Source organism: Macaca fascicularis, chromosome 7 (genome assembly GCF_037993035.2).
Source record: "Macaca fascicularis isolate 582-1 chromosome 7, T2T-MFA8v1.1".
In the NCBI taxonomy this organism is placed as follows: domain Eukaryota; kingdom Metazoa; phylum Chordata; class Mammalia; order Primates; family Cercopithecidae; genus Macaca; species Macaca fascicularis.
Genome location: NC_088381.1, coordinates 21342399 through 21362934, shown reverse-complemented (window position 1 = coordinate 21362934; position 20536 = coordinate 21342399). Strand labels below are relative to the sequence as shown.

Here is a 20536-nt window from a genome sequence, read left to right as displayed (position 1 = left end):
CAGAAATTCTAAACCCTTAAGAATTACAAATGTGACAAAATTTAACTTTTAATAGTAGACTATCTTACATTGTTTCTGTTGTTTTCTTCATTTTAAACTTAACCAATTTTTGAATTTTTTTATAATAAGAGCAATATCTTATATATCCGTGTTCTACACAGTGTTTAGCAGAGTGCTACCATGGCAGAGTTTAGGTACAGATTTAATTGAGGGAGTAAGCCAGGGCTCCTCCACTGTTCCTTTCCTATAAGCAGCAACTCTAGAAAAAGAACTTTGCAAGATACGTTGTACTTTCTGAGCAGTCTGGGTTTTCTAATCATCATTTGAATAAAGGGATGGGGTTCAAAGAAAGAAGAAGCCCTATAAAATATTTTTCCTAGTTTTTCTAAGGGATTGTTCAAGGCCCAGGGCTCACCCACCGTGAAGAAATGGACAGCATCAGAGATTTGCAGGAACTCCTTAGACTGCCCCACAGACAACCGAGCATCCTTGCATTGAAAGCAGATCAGTTTCCCATCTGGTTTACTGAACAGTTTCAGGTTCTCTCCATGCTCTGGGCACTGTGGATGGCCCTTGAGTAGGGGTAACTTCTTAATCTTCTCTACCAACTTGTCCAGTACAAGGTTGAATGTACAGTTGCTATACTGACATAGCATCTTGCAGTCAGGACAGAATGTTTCCTTTGCTTGCAGCCTCCAAAAGTCTTGGATACAGGCTTGACAGAAGTTGTGGCCACAGCTTAGCATCAGTGGGTCATGGAACCAATCGTTGCACAGTGGGCAGTGTAGCTCCATAGTAATATCTTGTATCACCACTTTAGAAGGTAGGTGGGCGATTGAATCGTTAATTTCAACATAGTTGCCTGGATCGATGTTGGAGGAGTTGGAGGATACCTTTAGAAAAGAACAGCTAGAATGAGTTTATCTTTCTTTTTGCCCATTTTAACACTCCAGGATGATGGGCTCCATTCCTAAAGGAGCTGAAAATTGGTACAACTAAAGTAAAAGCACATAATCTGTCCTTTGAAAGTGAACCAGTAAATTGAGTGTTTTCTGACATTATGGCATATGATGCTATTTAAACTTTAATGAAGAATCAAAGTAGAGGAAGAAACAGTACTAAGTCAAAGAAATGTACTTTGTTGTACATCTCTCTCTTTACCCACTTTCCCCATGTATCTGTTGAAAGTTTTATTTTCAGCTTCTGCTCTACTAGTTATTACCTTTATTCTATTTTTGTTTTCTAGAAATTATGTATGAAGAATTGGAAAATCAATCAGATTTCTCAGTCAGTAGTATTATATTATCAACCATCCAGGGTCCTCTTCACTCCTTTTTAAAAAACACATTTCAGGCCGGGCGCGGTGGCTCACGCCTGTAATCCTAGCACTTTGGGAGGCCAAGGTGGGCGGATCATGGGGTCAGGAGATCGAGATCATCCTGGCTAACACAAGTGAAACCCAGTCTCTACTAAAAATATAAAAAATTAGCCAGGCATGGTGGCGGGCGCCTGTAGTCCCAGCTACTCAGGAGGCGAGGCAGGAGAATGGCATGAACCCAGAGGCAGAGCTTTCAGTGAGCCGAGATTGTGCCACTGCGCTCCAGCCTGGGCAACAGAGCAAGACTCTGTCTCAAAAAAAAAAAAAAAAAAAAAAAAACCACACACATTTCAGAAACATAAATACAGAAGCTGGCGCAGTGACTCATACCTGTGGTCCCAACTACTCGGGAAAGGAAACTAGGAAGTACCTCAAAGTCATATAAATAAGTAGAGACCAGTGAAAAAGTAGCTACATAGGTAAAGTCCAATAATGCAGTTTTTGGTTTCTAACTCCTCTTTTTCCCCTATTCAATTTAAAAGACAAACGCACAAAACAATAGTTATGTGTGTTAATGGATATGCAATGTGTAAAGAGATAATTTGTGATAATAACAACAAAAAGGAGAGAACAGAGCTGAAAAGGAGCAGTTTTTATAGTAAAAATTTTTGCCTTGTACTATTAAAACTAAGTTGGCATTAATTCACCCTTGATCATTATAAAGTTGACTAATTATAACCCTCAGGTAACTACTAAAGAAAAAACTACTAAGCAATATAAAGAAAAAGAAAAGAGAAAGGAATCAAAATGTTATGCTAGAAAAAAATCAATTAATCACAAAAAAGGGAAGTAATGAAAGAATTTAGAAACAAAAAAGCACATAGAGAAAATAAATAACAAAATGGCATAGGTAAGTCTTTCCTTATCAGTAATTACTTTAGATGAAATAGATTAACTTCTGACTGAAAGGCAGAGATTAGGAAAATGGATAAAAATAATATGAACCGGCCGGGCGCGGTGGCTCAAGCCTGTAATCCCAGCACTTTGGGAGGCCGAGACGGGCGGATCACGAGGTCAGGAGTTCGAGACCATCCTGGCTAACATGGTGAAACCCCGTCTCTGCTAAAAAATGCAAAAAACTAGCCGGGCGAGGTGGCGGGCGCCTGTAGTCCCAGCTACTCGGGAGGCTGAGGCAGGAGAATGGCGTAAAAACCCGGGAGGCGGAGCTTGCAATGAGCTGAGATCTGGCCACTGCACTCCAGCCTGGGCGACACAGCGAGACTCCGTCTCAAAAAAATAAATAAATAAAAATAATATGAACCAACTATAGGCTATCTACAGGAGACTCACCTTAGAACCAAATACACAAACAAGTTGAAAGTAAAAAGTTGGAAAGATAATCCATACAAATATTTACCCAAAAAAGATGTAGTAGCTCTACTTATATCAGGTAAAATAGACTTTAAGGTAAAAATTGTTAAACTTGTTACAAGAATGCAAAGAAGGACATTATCAAGGATATGATAAAAGGGTCAATCCATCAAGAAGATAAAACAAGTATAAACATATACACACCCAACAACAGAGCCTCAAAATATGTGAAGCAAAAAGAGACAAATTTGAAGATAGAAATAGTTCTACAATAATACTTGTAAATTCCAATACCCCACAGTTTCAATAATGGACAGACCAACAAGATAGAAGGTCAGTAAGGAAACAGAAGAATTGAACAACACTGTAAGCCAACTAGACCTAATAGACATATAAAGAACACTTCATCCAACAACAACAGAATATACATTTTTCTTAAGTGTACATGGAACATTCTCCAGGATAGACCATATGCTAGGTCAGAAAACAAGTCTCAATACATTCTTAAAAGATGAAAACCAGCCAGGCACAGTGGCACATGCCTGTAATCCCAAAACTTTGGGAGGCCAAGGTAGGTGGATTGCTTGAGCTCAAGAGTTCGAGACCAGCCTGGGCAACATGATGAAACCCTATCTCTCCAAAAAAAAAGTACAAAAATTAGCTGGTCATGGTGACACATGCCTGTAGTCCCAGCTACTCAGGAGGCTGAGGTGAGAGGATTACTTGAGCCCAGGAGGTCAAGACTGCAGTGAGCCAAGGTTGTGCCACTGTACTCCAGCCTGGGTGACAGAGCAAGACCTTGACTCAGGGAAAAAAAAAAAAAAAAAAAAAAAATCATACAAAATATCTCTTACTACAATGGAATGAAACTAAAAATCAATAACAGAAGGAAAACTGCAAAATTCATAAATATGTGAAAATTAAACAATACATTCTTAACCAATTGGTCAAAGAAGAAATTACAAGTAATATTAGAAAATACTTTGAGATGAGTAAAAACAAAAATGCAGGCTGTGCACAGTGGCTCACACCTCTAATCCCAGCACTTTGGGAGGCTGAGGCAGGCCAATCACTTGTGCTCAGGACCTTGAGACCAGCCTGGGCAAACTAGTGAAACCCTGCCTCTACCAAAAATATTAAAAAAAAAAAAAAAAATTAGCTGGGCATAATGGAACATGTCCATGGTCCCAGCTACTGGGGAGGCTGAGGTAGGAGGATCACTTGAACCCAGGAAGTGGAGGTTGCAGTGAGTCAAGATCACACCTACGCACTCCAGCATGGGTGACAAAACAAGACTCTGTCTCAAAAACAAATAAAAAAACACAGCATGCCAAAACTTATGGGATACAGTGAAAACAGTGCTAACAAGGAAAGTTATAGCTATAAACACCTACATTAAAAAAGAAAGACCACAAATCAATAACCAAAATTTTCCCTAGAACTAGAAAGACAGGTACAAGCCAAACCAAAGCTAGCAGAAGGAAAGAGTAAAGAATATAGGCAGAGCATGGTGGCTCATGCCTGTAATCCCAGCACTTTGGGAGGCGAGGCCAAAGCAGAAGGATCACTTGAACCCAGGAGTTGGAGACCAGCCTGGGCAACACAGTAAGACATCATCTCTACTAAAAATTATAAATAATAATTTTTAAAAAGGCCAGGTGTGGTGGCTCATGCCTGTAATCTCAGCACTTTGGGAGGCCGAGGTGGGCAGATCACTGAGGTCAGGAGTTCAAGACCAGCCTGGCCAATGTAGTGAAACCCCATCTCTACTAAAAATACAAAAATTAGCCAGACGTGGTGACGAGTGCCTGTAATCCCAGCTACTCAGGAGGCTGAAGCAGGAGAATCACTTGTACCTGGGAGGGGGAGGTTGCAGTGAGCTGAGATCATGCCATTGCACTCCAGTCTGGTTGACAGAGCAAGACTCCATCTCAAAAAAAAAAAAAAAAAAAGCCAGATGTGGTGCATGTACCTGTAACCCCAGCTATTTGGGAGACTGAGGTGAGAGAATCATTTGGGCCCGGGAGGTCAAGGCTGCAGTGGGCCATGATCGTGCCACTGCACTGTAGCCTGGGCAATACAGTAAGGCCCTGTCTCAAAAAAAAAAAAAAAAAAAAGGCAAAAGAAAAACAAAATAAAAGAATAGAAAAGGATAGAGAAAAATTAATGAAATAAAAATGCAATTCTTTGGAGGGAAAATCCACAAAATTTAGAAACTGTTAAGTAGACTAATAAAGAAAAAAAGAGAGAAGATTTAAATCACTAAAATCAGAAATGAAAGCAGGTAAATAGATCTTATAGAAATAATTATAAGAAACTATGAACAATTGTATGCTAACAAACGAGCAACCCAGATGAAATGGAAAAATTTCCAGAAACACATCAACTACCAAAACTGACTCAAGAAGAAATAGAAAATCTGAACAGACCTATACCAGGTAAAGCGAATAGATCAGTAATCAAAATCCTCCCAACGAAGAAAAGCCCAGGACCAGATGGTTTCACTGGTAATCCTACCAACTATTTAAAGAATTAAGACCAGTCTTTCTCAAACTCTTCCAAAAAAACAGGAGGGAACACTTCCTAATTCATTCTGTGAGGCTAGCTTGTCTTGGTCCTAAAGACCAATAAAGACATCACACAAAACAAACTATTTTTAGTTTTCTTTTTGCAAAAGAGTGAAAAGACAACTTACAGAATGGGAGAAAATATTTGCAAATCCTATACCAGATAAAGTCTGGTATCCAAAATAAAGAACTCTTAGAACTCAGTAGCAGAAAGATAAACAACCCAATTTTTAAAAGGGACAAAGGATTTGAATAGACAGTTATCCAAAGAAGATAAACAAATGACTGACAAGCACATGGGAAGATACTTAGTATTACTAGTCATTAGGAAAATTCAAATCAAAGCCACAATGAAATACCCCTTCACACTCACTAATATTACTATAATTTTTTAATGGAAAATAATAAGTATTGGTGATACAGAGAAATGGACTCTTGTACATCGTTAATTGAGAATACAAATTTGTGCAGCCACTGTGGAAATAAGTTTGGCAGTTCGTCAAAAAGTTAAACAAAAAATTACCATAAGACCTACCAATTCCACTTCTAGGAATATACCCAAAAGAACTGAAATTCAAACAAAAACTTGTACATAAATGTTAATAGCAGCACTATTCACAATAGGCACAGGTGGAAGCAATCCAAATGCACATTAACTAATGAATGGAAAAGTGTGCCATACTCATACAATGGAAGATTCTTCAGTCAGAAAAGGGAATAAAGTACTCATACATGGTACAACATGGATGAACCTCAAAAACATTATGCTAAGTGACAAAACCCAGATACAAAAGGTCACATATTATACGATTCTATTTATAGGAAATATACAGAACAGGTAAGTCTATAGAAACAGCAGATTATTGGTTGCCAGGGCTGGAGAGAAGGAGATATGGGGAGTGACTGTTCATATCACTGGAAGTGACTGGGCATGGGGTGTCCTTTTGGGAGGACAAAAATGTTTTGAAACTAGATAGAGGTGATTATTGTACACCATGGTGAACGCACTAAATGCCACTGAATTGTACATTTTAAAATATTAACTTTATGTTGTATGAATTTTACCTCAATTTTTGAAAAAGTGGAAGCTATAGGCTGAGCACGATGGCTCACGCCTGTAATCCCAGCACTTTGGGAGGCCAAGGCAGGTGGATTGCTTGAGCCCAGGAATTTGAGACCATCCCGAGCAACATGGTGAAACCCTGTCTCTACCAAAAAAAAACAAAAAACAAAAAAAACAAAGCTGGGCGTGGTGGCGCGTGCCTGGAATCCCAGCTGCTCAGGAGACTGGCTGAGGCTAGAGAATTACCTGAACCTGGGCGGTTGAGGCTGCAGTAAGCCTAGATCATGCCACTGCACTCTAGCCTGGGTGACAAAGTAAGACCCTGTCTCAAAAAATTAATAATAATAAATTGAAGCCATTTGACTTTTTTTTTTTTTTTTTTTTTTTTTTTTGAGACAAAGTCTCACTGTTTCGCCTAGGCTAGAGTGTAATGGCATGATCTCTGCTCACTGCAACTTCTGCCTCCCAGGTTCAACAAGTCTTCTGTCTCAGCCTCCCGAGTAGCTGGGATTACAGGCATGTGCCACCATACCTGGCTAATTTTTTGTATTTTTAGTAGAGACGGGGTTTCACCATGTTGGCCAGGCTGGTCTCGAACTCCTGACCTCAAGTGATCCACCCACCTTGGCCTCCCAAAGTGCTGGGATTACAGGTATGAGCCACCACGCCCAGCCCAGAGCCAGAATTTTTACATTGAATAATATCCTGCTTTGCAGGATGCTATATAATGTCTTCCACGGTGGGCTACTATTTGATGAATAGCCACCAGAAGTGACTTCAATCTCAGTGCCTAATGGTCTAATGGTGTAAATAAACATTCAGTGATGCCAGCTTTGTTTCTATGCCCATACTTCCTGGGGCATAGAAATGAATAACTTGGAGGCTCTGACCATGAGCTGCTCATATCTGGACCTTTACTACATTTATGGAACCAGGGCAAAGTGCAACTAGAAGTCCCAGGCTTCTATTTTCAACTTGCATATCATCTTCCTCTGAAGGATAAAAATATAGACAGAAGATGTACTCTGAGGCAAAATCCCTGAGAGTTTGTCCAGAGGTTACTCTCCTGTTCCCGAAAGGAAAACTGGAGCTCAGAGGAGTACGAACTTGCTCTGACACTCAAGTCTTTGGTGGAATCAGGGAATTCAAAGAACTCTATCCTCAAGGCCAGAGCTATTTCCATCTGCCATACGTCCACTAGAGAATTGGAGTATCCAGAACTGCTCTGTTCCTCATTCCTAACCCTGCCCATTCCCAGTTAGAAGTTTATATTTACCTCTCCTTATGGGCTTAGTTTCCCTTATATTCAGATTTATTCTAGCCAGGGGAACATGGCTAAACATTCTTTGCTTCATGATCAAATTCCATTCTCATTAATAACTATTTATATTGCCCTCATTCCATATCTGGATTCTCACTTTTGTTGTCAAAATGCTTTTGCTTGAGTTTCTAGCCCTTTGCTCTATAGTTTCCCACATAGCCTGTGTTCCCTATTGCTGATATCTGATCTCCCCAAACCTGGGTCTTGCCTGTCTGGACCTAATATGGCCATCTTCTCTTTGAATGTTGCCTTTCAACCATTCTCTGTAGCCTCTTTTTCTGAAACTCTTATCAGACAGATGTTGAAGCTTCTCACTCCAGTTTTTATTTCTATTAATTTCTTTTACATATCTTCTAGCTCCATAACTTTCTGTGCTTTGCTTTGGACATTTTCTCCCGTTGTTGTTTTATAGGTGCTATTTATTTTTTATTTCTCTAAACATCTTTGAATGAGGTGAGTTCTTCCTGAATCAGCTATTTGCAAGACACTTGTATGAGGATGGAGGCAGGGTTATATTTGAGGCTGTTTTCTTTATGAAACAATGTTCCATGGGTTCTTTTTTCCCCGTGATCAACACTGCAGCATTGTTTGCAATGCAGAGTCTCTCTCCCCATTCTACATCAGCAACAGACTGATTTCTGAAAATACGGCCTATTTGTCCTTCTTCAACTTCACCTTTCCTATATCTCAAATCTGTGTAACAAATGGTTGCAGGAAAGCCCAGCTTAAGCCTGCTTGCCTGTTCTCTTTGTTCTGTACCAGGGCTTGTGGGTCATGGCCAACAGGATGGGGTACTTTCTTTGGAAAAGTACCACCTCCCTTCAGGTAAGGTCCACATCCCTAGGCATCCTCCCTCACATTCCTGCTTGACTTTCACTATGTTTGGCAGTCCTTCCTCACAGATTGTAGTCCAAGCTGTTTGATGTCTCTAGTTTCATTGCAAATTGTTTGTCTATTTTTCATTCTCCTTGTGGTTTTTTACTTAAAGAAGGATGAGTTTCTAAGAGAAGGGGGATAATCAGTTTTTAATCCACCATTTAAAAACTAACACTTAAGGCTGGGTGTGGTGGCTCACGCCTTTAATCCCAGCACTTTGGGAGGCCGAGGTGGGTGGATCATGAGGTCAAGAGATTGAGACCATCCTGGCCAACATGGTAAAACCCCGTCTCTACTAAAAATACAAAAAATTAGCCAGGCGTGGTGGCGGGTGCCTGTAGTCCCAGTTACTCAGGAGGCTGAGGCAGAAGAATCACTTGAACCCGGGAGGCAGAGGTTGCAGAGAGCTGAGATTGCACCACGGCACTCCAGCCTGGCGATAGAGTAAGATTCTGTCTCAAAAAAAAAAAAAAAAAAAAAAAAAACTAACAAACAAAAATGAGATTGCACCACGGCACTCCAGCCTGGCGACAGAGTAAGATTCCGTCTCAAAAAAACAAAAAACAAAAAACAAACAAACAAACAAAAACTAACACTTAAATCGTTTTTGACACTTTAACGTTTCTATATATTTAAAGAAAGGTGTGTGTGTGTGGGTGTGTGTTCGTGCGCATGTGCTGGGGGTGGGCAGAATATTTCAAAATGTCCTCAATATATCAACTTGTCTAGATTGGATAATGGACTTTCAGTGTTAATCAGTGTGGATGCCTTTCCTGAAAGATAACAAATTTACCTCCAGCCCATAGGAATGGGAACGCAAAGCCAGTATTTAGCGGTGTTATAGAAAACACGAAGTGCTACTCTTTGCACACTTGAATTTTAAACTAAGATTGATTCCTAATACCTGCTAGATATCTTAATCACAGTAGCTGTCTTTCCCATAGTACATGCTAAAGGTTGGGCCTACACACACCATGTGGCCTCCACTCCCTCTCCTAGGCCACAGATAGGCTTCAAACTCATTTCATAGGCTGTCCAGCAATCCAAGACATGACCTAATACAAAAAGATGATCCGGCAAACCAGAACTTCTCATGAATTTGAATCTTTGAACAAAAGGAGAATCCAGAAGTCAAAAGTAAGAACAAAAGTTTAAAGACTGCCATGAAGTAGCGCTTAGGACTTGAAAGAGAAAACAGAATAAAGGAGATAAATTTTAAACAGAAATCAGAAGAAATGCAGAGATGCAGAGTGGAGAGAGCTAGTTAGTTGGCAGAGACGAGAATTACAGAGAGAAACAAATGTGGAGAATGGCTGTATTATGTTAACCACAGCTCTGTCCTTTGGTTCTTCCTGGGATTTCTGTGCCTAGCAGGATGCCTTGCTCAACAAATATTTATCCTCAAAGTAAGCGAAGTTACCTCTTCACTTAAGGTAACTTGCCTGAATTTCTGCTCTTGTAATGGACCCTCTACCATAGCACTCTGTTGAAATTTTTTCTTAGGATGCTAAGGTAGAGTTTGCCAAACACTGTTTAATGACACTGTCAATCTCTATCTTCCTTGACTTATTTAATGTTTCCTTTGGCCCTTGTAATATGATACTGTCCTAGTTCTTCTGCCTCTAACCACTTTGTTCTTACCAAGTGAGCCATTCATTCCCATACCTTTATATACAGTCTGTAAATAAAGATAACTCCCAAATCTCTTGAGCCCACAACTGGGTCCTTGAAAATCAACCTGACTGAAACGGAACTCATATTTATCCCTAAATCATTTCCATCTCTTGACTTCCCTATTTGTATTTATTGTACCATCAATCTTCCAGTTTTGAAATCTGAGTTATCTTTAGATATTCTATTCAATTCTTTCTTCCCTATCATCTAATCAGTTGCAAAGTCTAATTATTAATAATAATCGCCAACCCTCCTCTGCCTTCCAAAATCTTCTGGTGTTTTTCATAGCCTACCAAAACAAGTTTTTTAGTTTTTTTTAAAAAGGGCCTCAGAATTTAGAACTCTCTATAACATGTTGAAAAGTCATATTTCTAGTCTCCTTCCCCATGGTTTTGTTGTACAATTAAAATTTTTAATTCACCATCCTTTTACATATTAATAATTTACTAAAGGTTACATTAACCAGCCGGGCGCGGTGGTTCATGCCTATAATCCCAGCACTTTGGGAGGCCAAGATGGGCAGATCACAAGGTCAGGAGATTGAGACCATCCTGGCTAACACAGTGAAACCCCGTCTCTACTAAAAATACAAAAAATTAGCCGAGTGTGGTGGTGGCACCTGTAGTCCCAGCTACTTGGGAGGCTGAGGCAGGAGAATGGCGTGAACCCAGAAGGAGCAGCTTCCACTGCACTCCAGCCTGGGGGATAGAGCGAGACTCCGTCTCAAAAAAAATAAAGTACATTAACGAAAAGATAATAAAAGCTTTAAAAAGAAGAAGACTTCATTCTTTGTACTAGGCTGAATGGGCAATTCTGTGGAAGGGAAGAGAAAAATGTCTATTTATTTTCCACCTCCTCAATATGTGCTTAGAAGACCAAATCTAGGGCAGGGTATGGTGGCTCATACCTATAATCCTACCACTTTGGGAGGCTGAGTCAGGAGGATTGCTTGAGGCCAGGAGTTTGAGACCAACCTGGGAAACATAGTGAGATCCTGTCTCTATTTTTATAAATGAAAAAGAAGACCAAACCCAGAAAAATATGCCTATCAGGAAATACACAAGTTCAAAAAAAGACTGCATTTTAAGCCAGTCAGAGCTGTCTCAAAAACTTTAAAAAGAGATACATTCTGAATAAGATAAAACGTATAGAAGAATCTGGCCACTTGAAGGTAATCTAGGAGAAGGAATACATACCAGCATCAGTTTGTAATCCTAGTGAATGTAGTGTCTTTTGAAGGTGGATATCACTCAGGAATTTTATTCAATGCGTTTTTAAAGTATATTTAAATTATATAGTGGTTACCAAAGCGGGGCAAAGAGGAATGGGAAGTGACTGATAATGGGTATGGAATTTCTTTTGGGGGTAATGAAAATGTTCTGGAATTAGATAGGGGTGATAATTGTACAACTTTGTGAATATACTAAAACCACTGAATTGTAAACTTCAAAAGGGTTAATTTTATGATATGAAAATATATTTCATGTTATTAATTGTTGATATTATATGATTGATTGATTTTTTATATGGTTAATTCATCTTGCTAGCTGAAGGTGTGCCAATTGCCCTGGCTTTCAATAATATATCCTTTTCTGTAAAACAAGAGATTAATTATATTAGCTAATATTTGCTGAGCACTCACTGTGGAAGAGGCTTTACATACATCATTTCATTTAATCTCAGAACAACCTATGAGATAGGTATTATTACCACATATTTAAGGAAACTGAAGCTTAGATTGTTTAAAGTATCTTGCCAGAGTCACAATTATTAAGTAGTGAGTCCCAGATTTGAACTCTTTATTTGACCCCAAAGCCTATTAACCATTGAGTCAGCAGGAAGCCCATCAATATGTTTTGTGGAATTGAATTTATTAAATGGATCAAATTTGTGAGGCAAAATATCTGCAATAACTTCCTATTGCGCTAGAGGGAGACATAGAATTGGAAACCAAAGGAGATTCTAAAATTTCTGGACCTGGAAATCTTTTAGGAAGCACATCTACTGCCAGCCCCTTTTAGGGGAAGTCTAACCTTAAGGCGGAGAGAGAGAAACTCGAGTCAGGAATTGATATTCATCCTTATAAAGCCGCAGCTGGCAGGAATCACTTTATAAGAAAGCACATCAGCAGGGCGCAATGGCCCAGGCCTGTAATCTTAGCACTGTGGGAGGCCGAGGCAGGAGGATCACCTGAGGTCAGGAGTTCAAGACAAGCCTGGGTAACATGGTGAGACCCTATCGCTACTAAAAAAAAAAAAAAAAAAAAAAAAAATTAGCCAGGAGTGGTGGTGTACCCCTGTAGTCCCAGCTATTCGGGAGGCTGAGGCATGAGAATCACTTGAACCCTGGAGGCGGAGGTTGCAGTGAGTTGAGATGGTGCCACTGCACTCTAGCCTGGGCAACAGAGTGAGACTCTGTCTTTAAAAAAAAAAACAAAGAAAGAACATCTCTTCCTCCTTTGGTTCACTGTGTATATTCTCAAAGAGCAGAGAAAAGGCAAAGATTAGAGCTATGAAGTCTTTGGAAGCTTGCATAAGAAATCCTTAATTTCTACCAGAGACATTTTTTTCCTGAGAAGTTTTGTGTTGTAAACTTTTGAAATCATGGTTAAGATATCTAAGGAGAGTTCATTTGCTTTTCAACCTTTATTCCTTCAAAGTAATTTTTAAACTTTGATGGGCAGATTTTATGAATAATTAACTTTGAGAGCAAAAAAATACAATTCCTCCACAGAGACAAACGATATGGCACAGCCAGCCCAAACCTAAGAGCAAGACACACTCCTGCTTCACAAGTCATGCCATTTTCACATCAGAAGGAAAGATTCTGAACTTTCCGACTTCTCGGAGCTTCTCAGAGTTGAAAGAAATTTTAAGCCATTTAATTCACTCCTTTCCAACCTCTGCCCGAACGTCTGAAGTAATGGGAAGCTCACTATCACACAAACAGGTTTTTTTTACTATTATGGAAAAGTGTCTATTTTCACTGACTTGGCCTTAAAGTAATAAGAATATAGTAGGTATAGGCAATAGTGTTTATTTTTCCCCTAGAAATTATAAACAAAATGCTTATCGCCCTGTTTGCTTCAATAGCTGAGGACAGAGATGAGTAACAGCAAACCTAAAGGTCCTATGATAGAGGAAATTAGAAACTGATCTTAATGATTAATATAATGAAATTAAACTTTATAAGAAGTGGAAACTGGTGGAAATGGATAATAACTCAGGATTCAAGGGCCCCTGTGTCAACATCTCTTGTCGATGAATTTTAGTGAGTTTTTCAAGCTTTCATGTAGTAAATAAGCATTTTCTTTTGTCTGTCTAACAATCAGGAAAACACTAAGTTGAGAAGAATATAACTTCCTTTGTTTTAGCTCTGAAGAGGTCTTAAAGGAAGGAATTCAATTAAAAATGTTTACTATCTGAGTATCGACTCTGCCTTAAATACAAAATAATCAAATGTGAAGGCCAAGTTATACATAATAATTTTTAAATCTAAAACAAAATGATTACATTGATAATGAAGGCAAATTTTGTATAGTATGTGATTTAATTTTTCTCAAAATGTTTTGATGGATTTCATTAGTTTCCTACCAGCTTCTCTAGTCTAAATTATCAGTTATTCCAAGGCCTGGAGAGAGTATAGTAGCTACCAGCTGTCACAAGTTAAATACTTCTCTTCATTAATTTCCTTTTGTGCTCCCAAATCCATATCCTCTTCTATGATCCTGTTTTCCACACTATTCCTAGAAGCCCTGCTAAGTAAAAAAAGGATCACTCACCTCCATGAAGCTTCAGCCTACCAAGGGGCAGAGGCAGGCACTTGAATCAGAGCTCAGCAGGCCCAGGATGTCTGCAGACCAGAAGTCAGGGACCTGTTAGTTTTCAAGGAATGGGCTCAGAGCATGACAAAAGGAAGAAAAGTTCAGGAGCTGGAGAGAAGCAGCAAGGCCAGAGTGAGGTCTGGCAGATTCCGTGACAGTTTGTCAGTTGCTTTGATCATCATTTGCTTAAGAGAAAGAGAAACCCTCATTACAATACCCTACCTGCCCAACTTTTCTTTTGTAGGAGAAGAGGGCAGCTCATTTAGATTCAAACTGGTAGTCTAATCTTAAGGTTCATAGCTCCCCATTTCTGGACTAGGGATGCTCTATGAAAGAGGAAATACACGTCAGCAGCAGCCTATATTAAGCCTAACTCATGAAAATAACCACCTCACCCCTGTTCGTGATCCCATCACACCATCAAGACACTCGCTGAGTGGCTTTAATAGAGAGCTAGTTCACCTCTCATATTCCAGTGAAGCAGCCCTGACTTTGTCTCTGAGACAGTAACACAGGCCTGGAAAACACCAGGCCCTAAGAAAGCAGGATGAGCTTGCTTTCATACAGCTTTCTTCAGCAGTTTTCGCCCACAGAGAGATGTCCCAGCACTATGCTCCTGCGTGACTTATAAAGAGCCACCATAGAGCCAAACAGTTTTTCTTACAGTAATTCCTCTAACTCAATATGATTTCTTACACGTCTGGCTCCTGCCTAGCAGTCCAGCCTTAATGACCACAGCTCTTTCCCCGATGTTTGGGATTGCCACTCTTCTGCAGCTTTGTACATGTTGTCCCTTCGGCTGGGAGTTTCCCTTCCCCTACACCCCCGTCTTTATCTCTTTACTAAACTCTTCCCTAACCACTCCCTCATCCCCAAACCAAGCTTTACCCACTTCCCTGTCTCTTCTAGAAGATATTTTGCTGGCTCTATACCAGAGGTTAGCAACCTCAGCCCTATTGATATTTTGGGCCTGTTAAGTCTTTTAAGTCAGAGGGGCTGTCCTGTGAATTTTAGGATATTTAGCCGTATCCCTGGCGTTTACACACTAGTTGCCTGTAGCCACCCCCTTCCTCTCCAGTCATAACAAAAATGTCTCCAGACATTGCCAAATGTCTCCTGGGGTCAGGGGTTGGAATCATTCCTCAGTTGAGAAACACAGCTTTCCTTCCTTCCTTCCTTCTTTCCTTCCTTCCTTCCTTCCTTTTTCTCTTTCTTCCTTTCTTTTTTTCTTTCTCTTTCTCTCCCATTCTCTTTTTTCTTTCTCTCTTCCTTTCTCTTTCTTTCATCCTTTTTTCTTTCTTTTTCTCTTTCCTTTCTTTGTTTTCTCTTTTTTCTTTCTCTCTTCCTATCTTTCTTCCTTTCTTTCTCTCTGTCTCCTCTTTCTCTCTCTCTCTCTCTTTCTCTCTCTTTCTCCCCTTCTTTCTTTCTGACAGGGTCTCACTATGTTGCCCAGGCTTATCTCAAATTCCTGAGCTCAAACTGTCTTCCCACCTCAGCCTCCCAAAGTGCTAGGATTACAGGTGTGAGCAACACCATGCCTGGCCTAGCTTTACACATTTCTATAGCACTCTAGATCTTTGTACATGTGGCTTTAACAGAGTGTATTCTAATATTTGATTGCATGTCTGCCCCTCCACTAAGTTGTGAACAACCGCAGGGTAGGTAGTACTCTGTCTTGCTCACCTTGACAGTACATGGCATTTGTTGGATCAAAACCTTTGTCAAATAAATGTCTATGAAATGCTGGTGATCACTTAATCAAAAAAGTAATTTTGTTTCATCTTGATTATTTTTGCTGTTGGCTAAAACATTTGACAATGCTTAGTATAGCTGATTTTACCAAAGCTTGGCGCCTGCACATTCTTGAACCTTTTGCCTAGGGGTAAGAGTACTGGCCTAGAAGGTGGAAACCTTGTCCCTCACCAGAGCACTGGGTAGCCTTAGCTAAGACATTTAACTCCTATGGGTATCAGTTCCTCCTTCTTTAAAATGTGAATTCCTAAGACCTCTTCCATCTCTAGAAGCCTGTGATTCCAAATCCTATGTAGCAAGAGGTCTCAATCTTCACAAATAGTACTTCAAGTCCTTTTTTTCACTATTTAAAAACAGTGTCCAGGCATGATGGCTCACGCCTGTAATCTCAGCACTTTGGGAGGCCAAGGTGGGAGGATCACCTGAGCCCAGGAGTTCAAGACCAGTCTGGGCAAGATGGCAAGACCTGGTCCCTACAAAAAATTTAAAAATTAGCCAGTGTCTGTGGTCCCAGCTACTCAGGAGGCTGAAGTGGGAGGATCATTTGTGCCTAGGAGGTCAAGGCTGCAGTAAGCCATGATCACACCCCTGCACTCCAGCATGGTTAACAGAGTAAGACCTTGTCTCAAAAAATAAAAAAAATAAAAAAATTCCATTACTGTAAACGAGACCCAGAGTGATGGTTAATTTTATATGTCAACCCGACTAATATACCCACTATAAAAGTTGCTTAAGCAAGAATGACATTTATTTCTCTCTTAAGTAAAAGTTCAAACTTCTATCGTGGCTCTGGTTTGCAAAGTTGTCAGTCTCCCAAATTCCTTCTCTTTACTTTGTTAACTTAGAACTCACAACATCCAGAAATTTGGAGAGGAGACTTTATTTCTTATAAAGGGTTAAAGGCCTGCAAGGTGGCCATCCCACAGGCCAGGAAGTACAATCTCTGGCAAAGACTAGAGACGGGCACTTCAAAGGAGGAGGGGTTGGGGTAGGAACTTGATGCTGAACAGGTTGGCTAAACGTACATATTCAACAGGTTACAGGAGGAGTCATGAATAATCATGAAGGTCATCCTGACTCATGCTTATTGAACAAACATGCATGTAACATACAACCCATGTTCACTTTGAGGTACAGACTTAACTCTTTTTTTGTTTTGTTTTTCATGACAGTCTTGCTCTGCACCCAAGCTGGAGTGCAGTGGTGCAATCTCAGCTCAATGCAACCTCTGCCTCCCAGGTTCAAATGATTCTCCTTCCTCAGCCTCCCGAGTAGCTGGGATTACAGGCGTGCACCACCACACTTGGCTAATTTTTGTATTTTTAGTAGAGACGGGGTTTTGCCATGTTGGTCAGGCTGGTCTCGAACTCCTGACCTCAAGTGATTCACCCACCTCAGCCTCCCAAAGTGCTGGGATTACAGGCATGAGCCACCGTGCCAGGCCTAAGGTGGAGACTTAACATTTAAATGCATGACAATTAGGCCCTATAAGTCAAAATGCCTGTTCAGGACAGGAAGGAACAAGAGTGCTTAGCCTCTGTAAACTGGCCAGAGCCAGCCCATAGTCAGTGGTCTTCTTATCAAGAGAAAGTGGCTGGGCACGGTGGCTAACCCCTGTAATCCCAGCACTTTGGGAGGCCAAGGCAGGTGGATCACAAGGTCAGGAGATCGAGACCATCCTGGCTAACACAGTGAAACCCCATCTCTATTAAAAATTAGCCAGGTTGGGCCGGGCGCGGTGGCTCACGCCTATAATCCCAGCACTTTGGGAGGCCGAGACGGGTGGATCATGAGGTCAGGAGATCGAGACCATACTGGCTAACACGGTGAAACCCCGTCTCTACTAAAAAAATACAAAAAAAAAAAAAAAAATTAGCCAGGCATGGTGGCGGGCACTTGTAGTCCCAGCTACTCGGGAGGCTGAGCCAGGAGAATGGTGTGAACCCGGGAGGCGGAGCTTGCAGTGAGCCGAGATTGGGCCAATGCACTCCAGCCTGGGCAACAGAGCGAGACTTCATCTCAAAAAAAAAAAAAAAAAAAAAATTGCTTATCTCAGCTGGTGCTTGTTTAGCTGCTAAACAAAAAGGAAAAACTGGCCGGGCAGAACTCCGTCTCAAAAAATAAATAGAAAAACCTGTGGCAGTTAGAACATAGTTTATTCTTTAAGTGTAGGCGTTCATGACATAACACTTGCCTGGCATGGCCTTAGGTCTTATGAATAATTTGTTATTGCCACAAAGGGTCTGTTCCGTCAGCCTTATGATCTTTAATTTGACATTAATGCTGGTCAGTTGTTGTGTCTAAACCATAAAAGAGACGGGGGTATAATGAAGCGTGTCTGATCTCCCATCCTGTCATGGCCAGGAACTCAGTTTTAAGGTTTTTCTGGGGTCACTTTGGTCAAGAGGGGTTCCATTCAACTAAAAATTGATGACTATAAGAAAGGGAAAGTTGCTTTAAGGACGACTCCAGTATCTGGCACACTCTGGCAACCAAAGTCCAGCACTAAAGCATAAAACCAAAGGAAACAAAAAGCAGTCTCAGAGCATGTGAGAAATCAGAGTTTTTTACATACTGCAGATAGCAATTTTAAAAATCAGTCTTTAAGCTCAGAGTGTTGGATGCCAACAACCCATAGTTCCTGCACAAAGACATGGAAAAATCCAGCCACAGGCTCTGTCTTGAGCAACAAGGCATACATCATATATAAATGCAGTGATACTGACGAAGCATGATTTTTTTTTTCAAACAAACTGGGCAAGTGTTAGTATATTTAAAGGAAGTGCAGAAGCACTGACTACAGATGTGGCCACATTCTATAGAGTAGATGTGTTGTATACTAAGTTCAATCTCTGAGTATCCATCCACACAAACTTGACACTGAATATAATCACGTAGTATATGATAAAAAAAATTTTTTGCAAGGAATTATGGTGGGCAGTGTTGTTGTATATGCATCTCTGTCCCTCTTCAACCCCTCCTCAACAGTGTTCACCACACAACTGCCAGTTTGGTCTTGGAGTGACCTTGTGTTTGCTCTTGGCCTCCTCCTTTGTTCAATAATCACAACAGAGTCATGGTGAGTTAGGTCAATCACTACAGGTTCTAGAGATTCACAGGTGAGGTCAACTACTTCATTACTTTCCCCAAGTTCTATCAGTTCTGCATCCAAAGCTATGTTAGGAGTTGGGCCTCCTCTGGCTATAGGGAATGCTCAGGCTTGTCTGGAATTCACATGCTGTCACAGCTTATTATAGTATTCCATTGTGCTTTTTGGATTCAGTCTTAGGGAAGTAAGTGATCTATGCCAAGGTTTACTGCAAATATTAAAAGTCTTCAATGTCTCACTGCTGTTGTTCAGTCACTCTCTGATTTATAAGAATTTAGAGGTCAGATTTCCTGGCATATATGAACTCTTATTCTGGGTCCAGTCCTGTCTTCACCTCCACAACTGCTGTGCTCCCACAGGGAGTGGGTCTTCTGGGAGCCACCTGTAAGATAGTTCGATCTGAATTTTTAATGGAAAAAAAAATGAGAGAAAAATTAAGCTTTAGTAATGTCTAAATCAAGGTTGATAGTAGTATATGTATAAAATGTATAGCTATATGTAGAGAATGTATACCAAAAATTTTTTATAGTTATGCATTTGAACAAAATTTGGAGACCACTGCTGTTGAAACTGAGTGCCCCTCCCCATTCCATGACCTGATGATAGTGGGGAGGAGGAGTCCAAGGGGCACTTACATGAAGAGAAACACAGTATCATTAAACACTCAAGAAAGGGTTACTACTTCAATTAAGAGCTTTTTCTTTTCTTTTCTTTCCTTTTTTTTTTTTTTTTTTTGACAAACAGCCTCACTCTGTCACCCAGGCTGGAGTGCAGTGGCACAATCTTGGCTCACTGCAACCTCCGCCTCTCCGGGGTTCAAGCAATGTTCATTCCTCAGCCTCCTGTATAGCTGGAATTACAGGCGCATGCCACTACACCCGGCTAATTTTTTGTATTTTTAGTAGAGATGGGGTTTTGCCATGTTGGCCAGGCTGATATCAAACTCCTGACCTCAAGTGGTCTGCCTGCCTCGGCCTCACAACGTGCTGGGATTACATGCATGAGCCACTGTGCTTGGCCCACTCACTCATTTTTTATAAAGTAAAAATGGGAGACCAAAAAATCTCCTTACACACTCCTAACAGCAAATAAGAAATAAACCGTTTAGTCTACTTGCAGGTTCATCTTGCCCAGTGTTTTCTTTCTAACAGAGGCAACAAATGGAGTTCTGAAAAATTTATTCCAGATTGTCTTCTAGGAAAGAGAGGATGGAGTTCAAGCATTAGCCTTAGAGAGGCTTGGTTTGGGTCTAGGCTCTGTGACTTTTGGGCACGTGATCTAGAAGTTAAGATGTCAAAATCACAGCATGTAAATCTTTGTAAAAATTAATTAGCTTATAATTTTTAAATAATGCGTAATTAGCCATTAGGGAAATACAAATCAAAACCATAAAGATACCATTTCATATCCACTAGAATGGTTATAACAAAAAAGATAATAAGTGTTGGTGAGGATGTAGAAAAATTGGAACTCTCATACACAGTGGTACATTCAGCTTTGGAGAACAGTCTAGTAGTTCCTTAAAAGATTAAACATAGAGTTACCATATCACCCAGCAATTCCACTCCTACATATATACTCAACAGCATTGATGAAAACCTATGTCCACACCAAAAATGTATACATGAATATCGATAACCACATTTTATTCTCAAGAGCCAA

The 20536-nt window shown here is 40.3% G+C and overlaps 1 protein-coding gene across 2 annotated transcripts in view; it reads right to left on the bottom strand.

The window, feature by feature from the left end:
* TRIM69 (tripartite motif containing 69) overlaps nucleotides 1-20536 on the bottom strand; it is a 35361-nt gene that overhangs the window by 14121 nt on the left and 704 nt on the right. Inside the window, exons 2-3 of one of the 2 annotated variants that reach the window (XM_005559415.5) lie at nucleotides 13972-14042; nucleotides 420-893 (exon numbers count right to left, since the gene is read on the bottom strand). In XM_005559415.5, coding sequence (XP_005559472.3) covers nucleotides 420-893; nucleotides 13972-13977 — 480 coding nt within the window. In that variant the 5' untranslated portion in view covers nucleotides 13978-14042. Of the gene's footprint in view, nucleotides 1-419; nucleotides 894-13971; nucleotides 14043-20536 lie in introns of those variants that run through there. The other variant, XM_015452778.3, reaches the window with a different exon arrangement.